The 15,843-nt window shown below is 46.3% G+C and overlaps 1 protein-coding gene across 1 annotated transcript in view; it reads right to left on the reverse strand.

Annotated features, from left to right (window-relative positions):
- Nucleotides 1–6,160: 6,160 nt before the first annotated feature.
- MRPS9 (mitochondrial ribosomal protein S9) overlaps nucleotides 6,161–15,843 on the reverse strand; it is an 83,019-nt gene continuing 73,336 nt past the window's right edge. Inside the window, exons 8-11 of the mRNA XM_002709815.6 lie at nucleotides 14,639–14,807; nucleotides 13,605–13,713; nucleotides 9,374–9,543; nucleotides 6,161–6,430 (exon numbers count right to left, since the gene is read on the reverse strand). Coding sequence (XP_002709861.3) covers nucleotides 6,339–6,430; nucleotides 9,374–9,543; nucleotides 13,605–13,713; nucleotides 14,639–14,807 — 540 coding nt within the window. The 3' untranslated portion in view covers nucleotides 6,161–6,338. The remainder of the gene's footprint in view (nucleotides 6,431–9,373; nucleotides 9,544–13,604; nucleotides 13,714–14,638; nucleotides 14,808–15,843) is intronic.

A 15,843-nucleotide genomic window follows, 5' to 3' on the forward strand; every position in this document is an offset into this window, starting at 1 on the left:
AACTAGGTCTGGGTCAAGCCAAAATCAGGAGCCAGGAACTCCATTCAGGTCTCCTAAGGACTTGGGCCTTCCTCCGCTGCTTTCCCAGGTGTGTTGGTAGGGTGCTGGATTGGAAGTGGAGCAGCTGGGACTCGAACCAGGGCTCCCACATGGGATGCTGACAGCGCAGGCGGTGGCTGAACCTGCTGCACCAGTGTTGCCCTCACTCGTGTCCTGTTACCCCACCAACCTCATGGTCATGCCCCCTGCACAATGTGGCGACTCCCGTTCTCATGTGGCCCAGGGGTGAGCTCCACTCTGGGAGAACCAAGGTTTCCAGTGGAAAGAAATCTGCTGTTCCCCAGCTACACTCAAAGCATGGCTCTGACCCCTCTGCTTGGAGCACACGAGTCACTCCAAAGAAAGACGCACTGTGGAGTTTGGGTGGCTTATGACGCAGGGGGGATCTTCAAAAAAGACCCTGGAAAATGGAATGAAAAGTATGAGGTCTTTTTTTTTAATATTGATTTTTTTTTTTTTTTTGAAAGACAGAGTTACAGAGAAAGGTAGAGACACAGAGAGAGGTCTTCTGTTCGCTGGTTCACTCCCCAGTTGGCTGCAATGGCTGGAGCTGAACTGATCCGAAGCCAGGAGCCAGGAGCTTCTTCCAGGTCTCCCACACAGGTACAGGGTCCCATGACTTGGGCCACCTTCTACTGTTTTCCCAGGCCATAGCAGAGAGCTGGATTGGAAGTGGAGCAGCCAGGACTTGAACTGGCAGCCATACGGGATGCCAGCACTGCAGGTGGCAGTTTTACCCACTACACCACAGTGCCAGCCCCCATGAGTTTATTTTGGTACTCAAAAAATAAAAAATTGAAACCAAAAGCACAGTTTCTTTGTATAGTATGCATTTCCCACGTACAAGGAAAACAATTGTTTGTACTCAAAGGAACTCATACTTTTAAAAAATAATTTTTATTTATTAATTTGAGAGAGAGATCGATCCTCTAGGGTATGCACTCCCTCAAGGCCCACCAGGTCAGGGGGTGCTGAACCTGGGAGTAGGGGATTCAATCCAGGTCTCCCAGTTAGCAAAGTTACGGGCCAAGATCAAAGTGAACCCACTACTTTTTTTTTAAGTGAGGATCTAAAAGGCAGGGCTGAGGAAGTCGGAAATCGCATGTGTCATGCTAGAATGTCACTGGAAACTTCTGGAAGTGTCACATCACAATCATGTACTGAACAGGAAGCCTCACCCTGGTGCTGAGGCGAGAACCCCAGCCCCACGGGCACACACCAGGGACACCGAGAAACCTCCCCAGGACCGCGGCATTGGCTTCTGCTGTCTTCCCAAGCACGGGGCCTTTATTTCTGCTTGGGTCCTTGTCCTACGTGGCTTAACGGAGTTTTTGTGTCGTCTACATTCATCTCATTCTGGGAGTGGGCAAACATGCTGGCTATGTGCCCGATGCATTGTTGTGGGCAAAGATGTCCCCCGAGAAAGGTCCCAACCTTGGTGTCAGCCCATGGCTGATTCGCACCCGTGACAAGCTGTGCCCACCAGGGCAGCTCTGGGGGGACAGGAAGCAGCAGGAGCTCGGGGTCCGGCACAGCATGGCGTGAGCTGCTGTGGGGCAACCACCACCGAGCATCCGTGTCACCTGTCCCTCTGCGGGGCGCCTGGGGGACACCTGCGGGCCAGGCCACGCTTTCTCTCTGGAGGCAGCGTTGACTGTTTTGGTGAACGCTCGTAACATCTATTGACAACTGTCCCAAGTCAGAACCTCTGCTGGTTGTTCTACCTGCGTCCCCTGAACCCCACCGAGTAGGGCCGTTGTCTCCATTTCCGACAGAAAAGCCCATGTTCAGGCTTCCCGAGCTCCCATCAGGGGCCAGGTCGCTCCCAGCCCGTGGCCCTGGGGGACAGGAGCCCGAGCCCCGTTCCTGCTGCTGGCCTCACCTGGCAGGTGGAGTGGAGCCTGCCCCCTCCCCCGCCCCGTGGGGCTAGCTCCCCGGCATTGAGTCATTACTGCTCCCACTCAACAGACAGCACCTCACAGCCGGGACTTAATTGCGTCCTAATTGTTTTCTCTGCGTTTGTTGTTCTCTAATTAGACTCAAAGCTCAGAGGACAAGAACTCCGACGTGATGATTTTTTTTTTGTCACCGCCTTCCTACTGGACCCAAAGGTGTTGCGGGTAAGGAGGTATTGACTGATGGAAGAACACAGGTGGCACAGGGCAGACGGCCGGGCCAGCGCACTGATTGTCTGGAGGACCTACCAGCAGTGAGGTCCTTCAGCGATTAGGCCAATATTCCTTTCTGTGTTGGCTACGGACTAAGGACGAACAGAGCAGTGCCCTGGGCCCTTGCTGAACTTCCGGTCTGGTGGGAGGAAGTTGCCACGGGAGGTGCTGTATCAGGTGAACAGCACGTGCCCTGTGGACCCAGGATGCAGAGCTGGGGCAGGTGCAGAGGCAGCCCAGCTGGAGCGAGGGGGTGGGGCCTCGCGGTGGTGCAGGTCTGGGCTCAGCCATCTGGGAGTGGGAGGGGGAAGTAAGCCTGGGGAGGCAGGTGGAAGCCAGAGTTTAATCGCAGAGAGGCAAGCGAGATGGAGCAGGAGACATTTTGCCGAGAGCCCCCGACAAGTCGTGGCAGCGGAGGGAAGACTCCGAGCATGTCCTCTGGTCCCGACACGACAAGGGCTGTTCTAAGAAGGCCAGGGACGGCTCAGGGGCACGCAGGTTTTGGTATGGGCAGTGTACCACTTGCTAGAGAAAAGACCTGGTTTGTAGCGCTGTCCCTTCTGCTGCGACTAAACGCTTCAGTGTGTGCCCATCATCCCAACAGGATCTCAGCTCCCAGAGACAGCTCTGGAGAGGCCAGCACTCCAGAATCTTCTCGAAGATCCCTGAGGAATCGTGATGGAAATGTGAGATGAGACGAGACGAGCGAGACTGCAGAGCCCACGGGGGCTGTCTACACACACACGCACACCCATGAGAGACGGAAACAGATAGATGAATAATAAGCTATTTTCCTGGTTCCCTCACTTCCCAAATGCCCACAACAGCCAGGGCTGGGGCAGACTGGAACCTAGAGCCTGGAACTCAATCTGGGTGGCAGGAACCCAGGTACTTGAGCCATCCCTGCTGCCTCCCAGGTTGCACGTTAGCAGGAAGCTGGAATCGGGAGTGAAACTGGGACTCCAATCCAGGCATGCCCGGTAGCAAATAGGAGCATCCCAAGCGGTCTTAACCCCTGCACCAAAAACCCACCCTAGAAGCAGCGGTTCTTCACAGAAATGGACAGCGCAGAGCAGAGAGAATCTGGTGGCATTTCATCCCGGGATTGCTGTCCTTCCCCCATAGGACGGCTGTCCACTTCTTTTCTCAAGAACGTCGGATGCCCTGACAACTTCCCAGTGTAAAGGCAGTCCAAGCTGGGCTTTTGCACCTGTTGCCAGGAGAGTCCTAAATCCAGCCTACCACAACCCTGAGACGGAAACGCAAAACTCAGCTTCCTTTATCTATTAAACACCGCTAGGAGAAAACATTACCTTCCAGCCAAGGCTTCCTCCCCTCACTTCAAAGAGCAGTCTTCTGCAATTACAAAAGAGACATTCAGCTTAATAGTGGGGGACGTGGAGAGTTCAGGCCACAAAAGGACTGCGGCATCCCACCAGGGGTTTCCTGGGAGGTTGGAGACAATCATTGCCGCAGAGAGAAAGACCTCACACTGTGCAGCTGGCTCCCCTGGAGAGGTTTCAATCTTTTTTAGGAGAAGTACAATCAAGTCCTGGGAAAATGAAAAAGGAATGCATCGGAAATGCTCCTGAACACTCTTTCTAGCGGACCCTAACGTGTGTGAAAGCGACCAGCAGCAGTGCCTGCGTGGCGAGTGAGATGAGTCCCGGAGGGACCTTCTCTCTTCCTTGGAAGACAATGACCCGGAAGGAACTTGGGCCATGTAGAGATCAATGTCCGATGAATAAAAATCAAACAAAAAGCTACAAAGCTACACTTGGACCTTGCTCTTCTATTTGTGTGGTAACAATGCCTGAGGCTGATTAAAAAATGGGGGACAGGGGGAGTTTGGGGCCAGCGCTGTGGTGTAGCAGATAAAGCCGACGCCTGCAGTGCTGGCATCCCGTGAGGTTGCCAGTTCGTGCCCCGGCTGCTCCTCTTCTAATCTTGTTCTCTGCTATGGCCTGGGAAAGCAGAAGATGGCCCAAGCCCTTGGGCCCTTTCACCGGCACGGGAGACCCAGAGGAGGCTCCTGGCTCCTGCCTTTGGATCGGTGCAGCTCCAGGCATTGCGTCCAATTGAGTGAACCAACGAATGGAAGACCTCTCTCCTCCTCTCCTTCTGTGTAACTCTTTCAAATAAATAAATAAATCTTTAAAAAGGGGGGGGGTGTTTACTCTTCTTCATGAGAGCCATTGACTGGTGGTTTGTAACTCACAGGTCCCACATCGGGGCAGAACACCCCACGCAGTGTCCTGTGGGGAAGCACCAGGGCTGATTGGGAGAAGGGGAAACAAGGCAAGAGGCTTTCCTGGGGTTTCAGTGAGTGATGCTCTGGGGCAGAGGTGTCCCAGGAATCTGCTGCCTGGCCCTGCCTGGGGTGAGGAGGGTGAGGAGCTGGTCCGGAGGGTGAGACCCTGACAGAGGGAGGTGGCTGGGGTGTGCCTTCTGGCTGGCTGGCATTTGAAGGTCATGGCTGCAGATGGGTCCCTCACTGCTCTGGAAATAGGCTAATCCTGGGAGGGCCAGGGTCAGCAAAGCCCCAGATGTGAAAGGATCTTCATTCCGTACAAATCATTATCTGTAGTAAGCCTCTTCTCATGCCAATGCAATATCTCATTCCACCTGTTGAATTACATTACATTTTTATTTTTGGATAATATTTTAAATTTTTATTTATTTGAGCAGCACAGAAACACAGACAAACAGATAAGAGTGAGAACCCATCTGCTGGTCCACTCCACAAATGCCTGCAATGGATGGAGCTGGGCCCGGGCCAGGGTCAGGGCCAAGGCCAAAGCCAGGAGCCAAGACCTCAATCCAATCTCCCAAATGGATGGCAGGTATCAACTACTAGAGCTACCATCACTATTTCCCAGGATCTGCATTGGCGGGAAGCTGACATCAGGAGTCAGAGCCGGGAACTGAACCCCGGTACTCTGATATGGGATGCAGGCACCTCATCCACCAGGCAAATGCCTGCTCCAGAGAGTGTCGATTTTACTTGGTTTAAAAGGCTAATGGTCTGTGTTGAAGGAAGGTATTTCAGTGTTCTGCAGACCTCTGAAAGTTAGTGACTGCGTGACTAGTAAGTGTAGTAAGTGGGGGAGGTCATGCAGCAGCTAGACTGGGACGACAGGATCCAGCCTTCACTGCCACCTGCAGGCCAAGCACCTCCGCCGGGGAGGCCCCCACACACCTACAACCGCACACACTGCCTTCTGCTGCTCCAACTCCTCTGCAGGCCAGCTGGGAAACGTTCTCACACACCCCACCTCTGACCTGTTCTGGCCCAGGCTCCCCTTGCCTATGTCTTCCGTATTTCAATGGCCTGTGGATAACTCCCACCCCTTGAGTCATTCCTGGCCCCTGAGTTAGCTTCCTGATCTACAGTTTTGCAAAGCTCTCCTCCTGCAGCTCCGGGTTCCTAAGATTGCCTCACAGGAAGGGGAGACTTACCGAGGTTCAGATTTTGTGTGTTATCTGGGAAGACTTCAAAAAGTTCATGGAGAAATGTAATTTAAAAATTTTGATAAAAAAAAATTCTGAACCCACCCAGCCCTGGCTGTTGCGGCCATTTGGAGAGTGAACCCACGGATGGAAGATCTCTGTCTCTCCCTTTCCCTGTTGTTCTGATCGTCAAATAAATCAAGTAAATAAAAAAAAAAGTAAATTTAGAAATGGTTTGTTTCTTTATTTGAAAGGCAGAGTGACAGAGAGAGGGAGAGATCTTTGGAAAGAGCCAAGCCCTTGCCAGGCCAAAAGCCAGGAACTCCATCCAGCCTGCCAGCTGTGGGTCCCTGCACATTCCCCGAAGTCGTCTTCCTCTCTGTGGCCACCTGCTGCCTCTCCATCAGCGCTGCCACCCTTTGAGGCCCGATTCTGTTTCCGAAACTATCATTTAATACAGTTTTAAAAAAAATCAAGCAGAATGAGGCTAACTTTTTCTTTTTTAATATTTAAAGGTATCACCTTCACAATTAGCATTTAAAAATAAATCATCTCACAAGTGCAAACCATTCCCGACGGTGCTGCCCTCGGCTGGCCAGTGTGTCTGCCCCACGCCAGGCACGGACCCAGCTTCCCGTCTCCTTGCCCGAGCAAACCCCCTCAGCGCTTCTTCCAGGTAAACTTTCTGCGGGCTCCCTCTTGGCCCGGCTTCTTCCGTTCTCGGACGCGTGGATCAGCAGTAAGCAGTCCAGCTGCAGCACAAAGAGAGAAGCCTTTATGAACTGGGGCCAACTCGGGCTGCCCGGCAGGAAAGCAGGCGGACAGCAGGAATCTCTGGGCACCTGTCGGGAAAAAGCTCCAGGAGCACAACCAGACCTGTGGTGAGGTACGAGCCGGTGATAAATCTCACAGCACCAGTCTGCTCCCACCCCTTCACGGTACTTCCCAGCCTCTCACACAGACCCCGGCTTCGTTCCCTGGGTCTGCTCTCCTAATCCTGTGAGAATGATGACTCTCTTTTAGATTTCAAGCTTGTTCAATTTAAGATTAAGCTGTTCTTCTGTGGGCAGTCACCATTCACTGCAATGGGACTAACCTCGCATACTTAGTATTACAGAGGCGAGTGCTTTAATGAGGACAAGACGTGGAGCAGAAAATCTATTACATGGTGAGGTATAGGGAAGCAGAGAGACACCGAAGATATACACGAATCTACACGCCACAGGAACGTACATATCCAGACAACTGTGTCTATACGAGTATATAACAAACAGGCCCTGTCAAACATATTTGAGAAAAGGAACTATTTTTACTCCTAAGTTGTGTAGTAATAGTCCTTGGTATTTGGAATCTAAAAAGTCAATTTTAAAACTGTATTCTCAGCATAAATAGTTTATTCTAGAATAATAAAGTCAGTTTAAATTGGATGCTTCTGCTTCTAAGTGTTAGGGGGAATTCTGTTTTGGGGAATTACAGAGTCACTAAGAGTGACTTACCAGATGGTCTAAGTGGAAGCTCAGCATTAGTGGCTGGGGCCACAGAATGTTAGAAAAGACCATAGATTCTGAGAATTCTGCTGAAGAGAAAGCTGTTTAACTGTTCTTATAAATTAACCATCCAGCATTTCTCTTATACAGATTAGTTATTTTATTAGGGATTTTCTAATGGCTTAAGAGCAAAGAAAAAACTGTAATTGCTCATTACAGCCTCATAAACTTTTGCAGTTACTTAAAAGGCATGCATAGGATAAAACAATATTTCAGGCAAAATACAGACAAGTCCTAACTTAGTTTGAATTTTAAGTAATTATGGATTATTACTTTCAGATATGCACAGTAGCTCAAACTAGAATCGTTAATTTAGGTCCTATGAAAGTATTTTATGACCAAATATGAATCCCATCTAATGGCATATTATTGATAAGTAAATGGACTTTTTAAAAAACATTGATTTGTTTGAAAGTCAGAGTTAAAGAGAGAGAGAGAGAGAGAAGAAGAGCCCTTCCATCCCCTGGTTCACTCCCCAGATGGCTGCAACGGCCAGCACTGGGCCAGGCTGAAGCCAGGAGCCCCTCCAAGGTCTCCCATGTGTAGCAGGAGCTCAAGCACTTGGACTGTCTTCTGCTGCTTTTCTCAGGCCATTAGCAGGGAGCTGGATAGACAGTGGAGAGGCTGGTACACAAACTGGCATCCATTTGGGATGCCACACTGCTGGCCCCGTAAATGGATTTTTAAGACACTTAAAAACTTACATAGCGGTTGGTGTGGTGACACAGCAGGTAAAGCCACTGCCTGGGATGCCGGTATGCCGTACGGGTGCTAGTTCACGTACCAGCTACTCCACTTGATCCAGCTCCCTGCTAACGGCCTGGGGAAAGCAGCAGAGGATGGCCCAAGTGGGCCCAAGTATGCATGCCTGCTACCCATGTGGGAGACCAAGATAAAGCTCCCGGCTCCCGGCTCTGGCTTGGCTCAGTCCTGGCCATTGCCGCCATCTAGGAAGTCAATCAGTGGATCTCTCTCTGTAACTCCGATTTCAAATAAACAGATGAATCTGTTTAAAGGGAAGAAGAAGAAAAAACAAAACAAACCAAACCTTACACAGTGTAAGCCACAGGCAGTGCTTTACATGGAGCCCTTGGGGCTGGTGCTGGAGGGCAGGGAGTTCGGAGGCCAGAGGAACTACAGACTGAGGTGTGGAAGTGGTCAGATGTGCTCAGGGCTACACAGCTGGTCTGCAGCACACACAGCACTGTCTCCCTTTCATAAACAGTGTGAAGACTATCATTAGTTTGGACCTCCCTGATGTATTATAAACATTCCAACAGACACAGGCATTTGGACTAGTGGGTAAGACGCCCGTGGCCCACATCAGGGTGTGTGGGCCTGGTTCATGGCTCTGGCTCCGGACTCCACTTTCCTGACAGCAGAGACCCTGGGAAGCAGTGGTGATGGCTCAGGTAACTGGGCTGTATTAGGTAACTACACAAGTGGGAGACCTGGGTTGCATTTCTGGTTCCCATCTTTGGTTCCCAACCTATCCTTACAGTTGTGGTCATCTGTGGAGTGGACCAGCGGACGGGAGCTGTCAGTCTGCCTGTCACTCTGTCTCTCAAATATTCTTTAAAAAGTGTTAAAGCGGTACAGATTCTTTCTCATACTGCACAGAGACTCCTGGATTCATGACCAAGTAACAGGATCATACAGAGTAGAGTAAAAGAAAAAGAAAATCAAACTAGCATCATATAGGAAAAAGTGAAAAAATCCAGTAACTTTGGAAAAAAAAATACCTAAGGGCTTTATCATTAACCAAATAATGATTACAAGTTTCTATGATAAAACAGAAACAACCAGTTTGTTTCTTAAACACAACTGAACTAAGTGGCTGTTAAGCTGCCCAGAAGGTTATGCACGAAGGCCAAAAGAAGCTTCCATGGCCGTTGGACTGGGCATTTCAGCAAGGTTCGAGTAATCATTCCTGGGAGTACCCTCCACTTCTTTTTCTAATCCATGCTCACCTGGTAGCAATCCAACCTGAAAAATACACTATGGTTGTAGCCTATCAAGAGCAGCCAGCAAGATGCAATGCTACGCATGTAGGGATGCTCTCACTGATTTCAGATCACAAGGACACGAATCAGGTAGGTACCTGTAGGAAGTATCAGGACACCAGGCCCTTCCCCCCGGGCCCATTACCTTGTCGCATCCACTCCACCTCTTTCTCGGAGACGAAGCTGCACAGGGCTCTCGCCATCGCCAGGCGTATTGCTCCAGCCTGTGACGATCTCCCGCCCCCTGAGACCGTGCAGGTCACATCATGTTTTCCCAGGCGGTCAAGGAAGTGAAATGGGAACATCAACTGCTCTCTGAAGCACATCAACAAGTAAATGTGGCTAAGTACACTAGAGAGATACAGTGTCATCAATCTCTGCCATCCTTAATATTACAGAAACAAAAACATACTATGCAGGTCAATGTTAAATTTTTCATGCTTTTTTCTCAATCGATTACACCAACATATAGAAACACTGAGCTTTCTGACATTCAGGAGCATAGCTAAGGATACAGCAGTGTGCTATATACACAGCAAGGGCCCCTGTCTTCCCATGTGCTGATCCCTTCTATACTCGCAAAGCTTGAAATAACCTTGTAAAGAAGCCTTCAAGGCAGAGAACTCCATCAGTCCACTGAGTGTAACTTCTCAGGATTCAGTGTGCACATATAAACTAACAACTACCCAGTGCCCTTCGGAATCTATGAGCTTCCCATGTGTACACAGGAGGTCTCTGCAGCGCCTCCAACCGCCGGGTGAGGTCAGTAATGGAAGTGAGATTGCAGGAGGCCCCTGGACAACCATTTGTTCGGCAGCTTACACACTTTTCTGTCTTAATCCCCAAAATTTTAAGATTCTCTAAGAAATGCTTATACAAATAAAGAAATTTAGGCTAAAATTCAGAAAAAAAATTTCATAATTTAACTGCTAGAGAGAATATCAGAATAATGGAGCCATGGAGCTGAAGACGAGAAGCGTTCATTCAGGAGAGTCTGGGACGTTGGTGAAAAACACTGTGGTATAAGAAAAAAATCGTGAATAGGTGAAAAATATTAAAAGACTCACAACTGAAAATGGTGGTTATATTGCTATCCATTTCTTTTTTAAGATTTTATTTATTTATTTGAGAGGTAGAGTTACAAACAGTGAGAGGAAGAAACAGAGAGAAAGGTCTTCCTTCTGTTGGTTCACTCCCCAAATGGCTGTAATGGCCGGAGCTGCGCTGATCTGAAGCCAGGAGCCAGGAGCTTCCTCCTGGTCTCCCGCTTGGGTGTAGGGACCCAAGGACTTAGGCCATCTTCTACTGCTTTCCCAGGCCATAGCAGAGAGCTGGATGGGAAGAGGAGCAGCCGGGACTTGAACCGGCACCCATATGGGAGGCCGGTGCCACAGGTGGAGGATTAACCTACTGTGCCACAGCACCAGCACCTACTATCCATTTTAATTACACTGGACTACAAACAGCACATGCAAAAATAATTACACAGAACGAAAATATTTCACAATTCAACTTTTCTCCTTTCAGGAACCTCACATGAAATCCTGAGTTAAAAGAACAGTATCTGCCATACGAATCAGCATTCCTGTGTTTTGAAGTTTTATTTATTCATTTGAGACAGAGAACCTCAGTGAGAGAGAACGGGGTGGGGCGGGGAGGGGCAGTACACAGAGAGAACAGCTACCCCATCCAGCTCATTCCTCAAATGTCTGCAATGGCCAGGGCTGGGCCAAGCTAAAGCCGGGAGCTGAGAACTCCATTCAGGTCTGCCATGAGGGTGGCGGGAACAGTTACTTGAGTGCCCCCCTCCCCGCCCCCTAGTGTCTATATTAGCAGGAAGCTGGAGTTGGAAGCCAGAACTGGGTGTCAAACTCAGGCAACTCAATTGTGGGATGTGGGTGTCTTAACTACTAGGCTAAACAGCAGCCCCTGAATAAATATTATTATTTTAAAAAAAATTTTCTCATTTATATCTTCTCTGAATGCTATTCCTAGGGGACCCACTTTATAGCATGTAATTAAATATACAATTACACATTCTTCTATTTTTCTATAGTTGTTTAAAATGCTAACCTTGTCTCCCTGTTCCATGATTAGTCTTGTGTGAGGAATCTATCTCTTTAGGCAGACATACTCAATTAAGAGTTGCCTAACAAAGCAAAGGCTTTTCCAGATCACAAAGGTTATCAATCTTTGTATCCCACAGTACCAAGTATATGGCAATATGCTTGTTGCTAAGTGAATGGATGAATGAATGCATGAATGAATGAATAAAAAATTCCCAGGAACACCAGGAAGCCAACACAGCTTCTACTCCCAATGCCTGGCTTGTGTTTATGTTTTTAAAAAAGTCCCCGCCAGCATGGTGGTGTAGCAGGTTAAGCCTCCGCCTGCAGTGCCAGCATCCCATATAGGTGCTGGTTCCTGTCCTGGCTGCTCCACTTCTGATCCAGCTCTCTGCTGACGGCCTGGGAAAGCAGCAGAAAAAGTCTGAGTGCTTGGGCCCCTGCAAATGCATGGGAGCCCAGAAGAAGCTTCTGGCTCCCGGCTCTGGATTGGCCCAACTCTGGCCATTGTGGCCACTTGCGGAGCAAACCAGAGATGCAAGACCTCTACCTCTCCCTTTCTCTAACTCTCTGCCTCTCAAATAAATAAATTAAAAAAAAAAAAAAGACAACCTTGGAAAGGTAAGTAAGCAGCTCCACAGACAACCTTGGAAAGGTAAGTAAGCAGCTCCACAGACTATGAGGCAATCATCTTAGAGATCATCAAGTTCAACTCCCTCCTACCAGTTAAGGAAGTGACCTTTAAGCATTACGGCTAAGGTCACACAGCTAAGAAATAGAATCAGAAAGAAGATCCTCAATTCCTGGTTCTCTGGTCAGGAGTCACTTCAAGCTGCCTTTGTAAGCTCCGGAGCAGCTTATGCAAGAGGCAAGGCCAGCCCAGGGTACCAAGGTCCCTTAAGTCCCCACACATCCTTAAAGACGATGAGAGGGGGTGGGTGCCCATTCCCAGCAAGACAACAGATATTCCTTAACCACAGCAATGGTATCCTAGGCCCAGAACAACACCAGCCTCACACACGGTCCTCAGTAATGCCTACAGAATTCAAAATGAAGAGCAAGAGCTGAGGCTATAATTTAATTGTGAGATCAAGCCATAATTGAGACTTGCTTTTAAATCATCAGAAGTCACATCTGAATACAAATGAATAGACAGGTTATCAGTCAAATGCCATTCCTCCTGGCAGTTCCCAATGTGGACTGGGTCTTGCTCTGGCTTTTCCTAAGGGAAATACAAGCTTCCTCCATCCCTTTCATTGTGAGAATGATGGCAGAATTAGTTTAATTCACATTAAATAGAGTTAAGAGTGGGCTACTTCTTGACACAGGCACACACAAATAAAATAAACATACATTTCCTGAAGTAATTATTCTGTCCAGAAGCTCATACTACATTAGAGGAGTCCTCTTTCCCTTACATAAGCGTTGGGATCAGAAGAGCTTTAGCCCTTTTGACCTTAAATACCACAACACATTCAGGAAACAGGAGAGGGATTAGGAAGGGAGGAACTAATCATACGGAACTTCTGTTACTTGTGGATAATGACAGTAACTACTGGAAAAATAATAATCGTCTCAAGAAGAGGCCTTTATACAGTGACTCACAGAGAGCTCTAAGATGAGGATATTTAGAGGATTAGAAGAACTGTAATATCTATTTATGATTAATGACTATTTCTCCATGGGATACAAAGTTAAAAAGATACAACTGCCATATTTACCACGGGGAACTAAGCAAAGCCTGACTGAGCTCTTATTTCAACCTATAAATGTCAGGATTCTTGGCTGGCTCAATATATATGCAATCGACTTCCTCTGAATAGAGAAAAAAATTCAAAGTTGTAAAGAAGACTTTTTCTAATATTTATGACCAAGAAAATAAACACAAACCACAAGCCATCTACTCATACTTTTTGCCCACCTGGTAGTTGATGTTTGTGGCACCTCCTCTCTCCCTTGGCCCCAGCCCCCAAACTAGAAGGTGGAAACCTACTTTTCTTATATTTTGGCATAGTCTGCATTTCAGAACATAAGATATATCTAAGACTATTCAAATTCCAGTAGGATCTGATGGAAAGAGGACTAAGAATCAATCAATGAGGAATTCTAGATACCCTTTTTCAAAATTCTGGAAAACACTATGAAAAAAATAGCAATAACTTCTATTTAGGTAGCTCTATATTTGTAAAGAGAAATAATCATTCAGACAAATAGAATTAAAAAAAAATCACAAGTCTTCTTAATGGATCATGAGGTACCATAAAATATATTTTCCTTAGAATCAAAAATCACACAAAATCAAAACCGAACCTGTCTTGTAAGACCGGAAAGTAAAGCAGATAATCAATTCCATTCACCGTGATTCTTCCACTTCCTTGCTCATAAACAACCGCCTCTGCTCTTGCACTCTTTCTTTTACCTTAAAAAGGTAAAATTCCAATTAGTAAAGAACTTGAAGACCAGTGCTTTGAGACAGGTAGAACTACATTAAAATGTGTCTTCTCAGAGAGGTAATACACAACACTACACACAGGAGATTTCTGTGACTGTCACAAGGTAAAAATCAAACAGGTAAACCACACCACAACAGATTAACAAAGCTTGCTGCGGGGTAATTTTCTCCTTCAAATCCATTTCAGGAGTGCTACAATGATTTTACATTAGTTTCAACACTGACAAACTCATATTCATCTACCTTAACTTTTAGAAATCTCCCACCAATTTGCATAGGGCTCTTCTTTTACAAATAATAATACATCTAATATAATTTTAAAGTGTGAAAATATGACAAAAATATAACTGGTAGAAATGTAAAAGAATCCTTAGGAAAGGTCACATTTCTTTGAAAACAGCAGCTGAAAATGACAAAGGAATAACGTTAAATTTTTTGAGGGCTGCAAATGTATGATTCAATAATAGGTCAATTCTTAAAAGATGGACTACGTCAAATGTCTTTGATAAATACAAGGAGAATGTGAACTAAGGACCTCAAGTTTTCACTTTACACAATTTGAGCATCGGACAGATTCACCGAATAAGCTATTACTGTCAATATTTTAATGATTTTAACCAGTTGAAGATGTAAAAATAAAAGGATTTAATATAGAGATACAAAAATAAAAAGTGTTAGTATGCCTGTGCGGGTATGTATCTGAATTTTTTTCTTGGAACATTATAAGGTCCTTTTCTTTATAACTTCAGTAGAATCTTAAAAATTAGGGAGTCCAGTGTGGGGGTACAAAAATAAACAAACAGTCCGAGGCAGGGACCGCAGAGCGTGACAGCAAACACAAACAACTGCGGTTCCCCTCGTCCCGGAACTGACTCTGCACGGAGGCCGTTACCTTCGCAGGCGCTGAAGGCCACCCCTCGCTCGTCATACTGCACGGGTTCACTCAGCTGCTGCTGCGACTGAGTAGGGACCCGTCTGCGAAACCTCTGCACAAATTCTTCTTCCGCAGGACCACACTGCAGCGCCAACAACTTTTCTAGCAGTCGAATGAACTGCGTGTACTGCGGACAATAAAAATTCATTAGAAGATGCAAGTGTAATTGCATTTGCTACATTTTTTCTATTTTTATATACTTGATCTTTCCAATGCTGCTTTTCTTGATGAATTTTGACAGGCTGACACTTCTGCATCTTCACGCTGCTTTTAAAACAGCATGCAGATGCATCACTTTCCTCAAGCGTCTTCAGGGCTGACTCTTTTCTTTTGAGAAACAAAGAGACTTATCATTCAAAGAAAAATCAATTTCTCTGTAGTATGATTAAGAAACTGAGATTTAAATTCACTTTCAAAAAATATTTAGATGATCTTCAAGTGCAATTTCTACTCTTTTATTAGTACTGTATCAAGAGGAGCCTGATAAATAATTCCCAGTTATGTATAGTAAAATGGAAGGAGTTTGATTTTTGAGAAAATGTACCTCTTAAATTATATTTCATAATACATTTGGCAAATATATCTTTGGCTGTTCAAGCTGTGTTACTTTAATGTTTATGATTTCCTTTAAAACCGAACAATCAAGCTATTTAAAAATTCAAGAGATACTTGACTTAAAGGGCAACCTCTTGAAATAAATTATCCTTGCTACTCTGTGCATTTTTTCTAATAGTTCTTGAACATGTGATTAGAGAGTAAACAACTTGGTATTAACCCCTTAAAATTAGAAGCCAGAATAATCATTCTAAAGTGTTTATGGAGAAGGAAACAACTAGTACTTGAGATCTTTAGTTAATATGGATTGTGAAAACCAGTTTTCTGTAACTTTGTTTTTTAACAATCCTAATATCATACTCATCTTTGTTACAACTGCCTTTACAGTGTAAATCTGCAGTTACTATTTGGAAATATGTAAAAATCTCACCAATAAGATTAATGCTAGGCTAACTGCTTCAAATACTGCTTTGTGTGGTCTAACAATAAAAGAACAGGCAATTTTCTGAGGAGAAATGAACCCATGGCCTCAGAACTCCCCTTTTTTCCCCTCCAGGCACTGGCCTAAATTCTTTGTTCTCAGCCAGTCTCTGAACCCTATCTCATTC

This window comes from Oryctolagus cuniculus, chromosome 2 (genome assembly GCF_051225735.1).
Source record: "Oryctolagus cuniculus isolate XC-2025 breed Fujian yellow rabbit chromosome 2, ASM5122573v1, whole genome shotgun sequence".
NCBI classification, from domain to species: Eukaryota; Metazoa; Chordata; class Mammalia; order Lagomorpha; family Leporidae; genus Oryctolagus; species Oryctolagus cuniculus.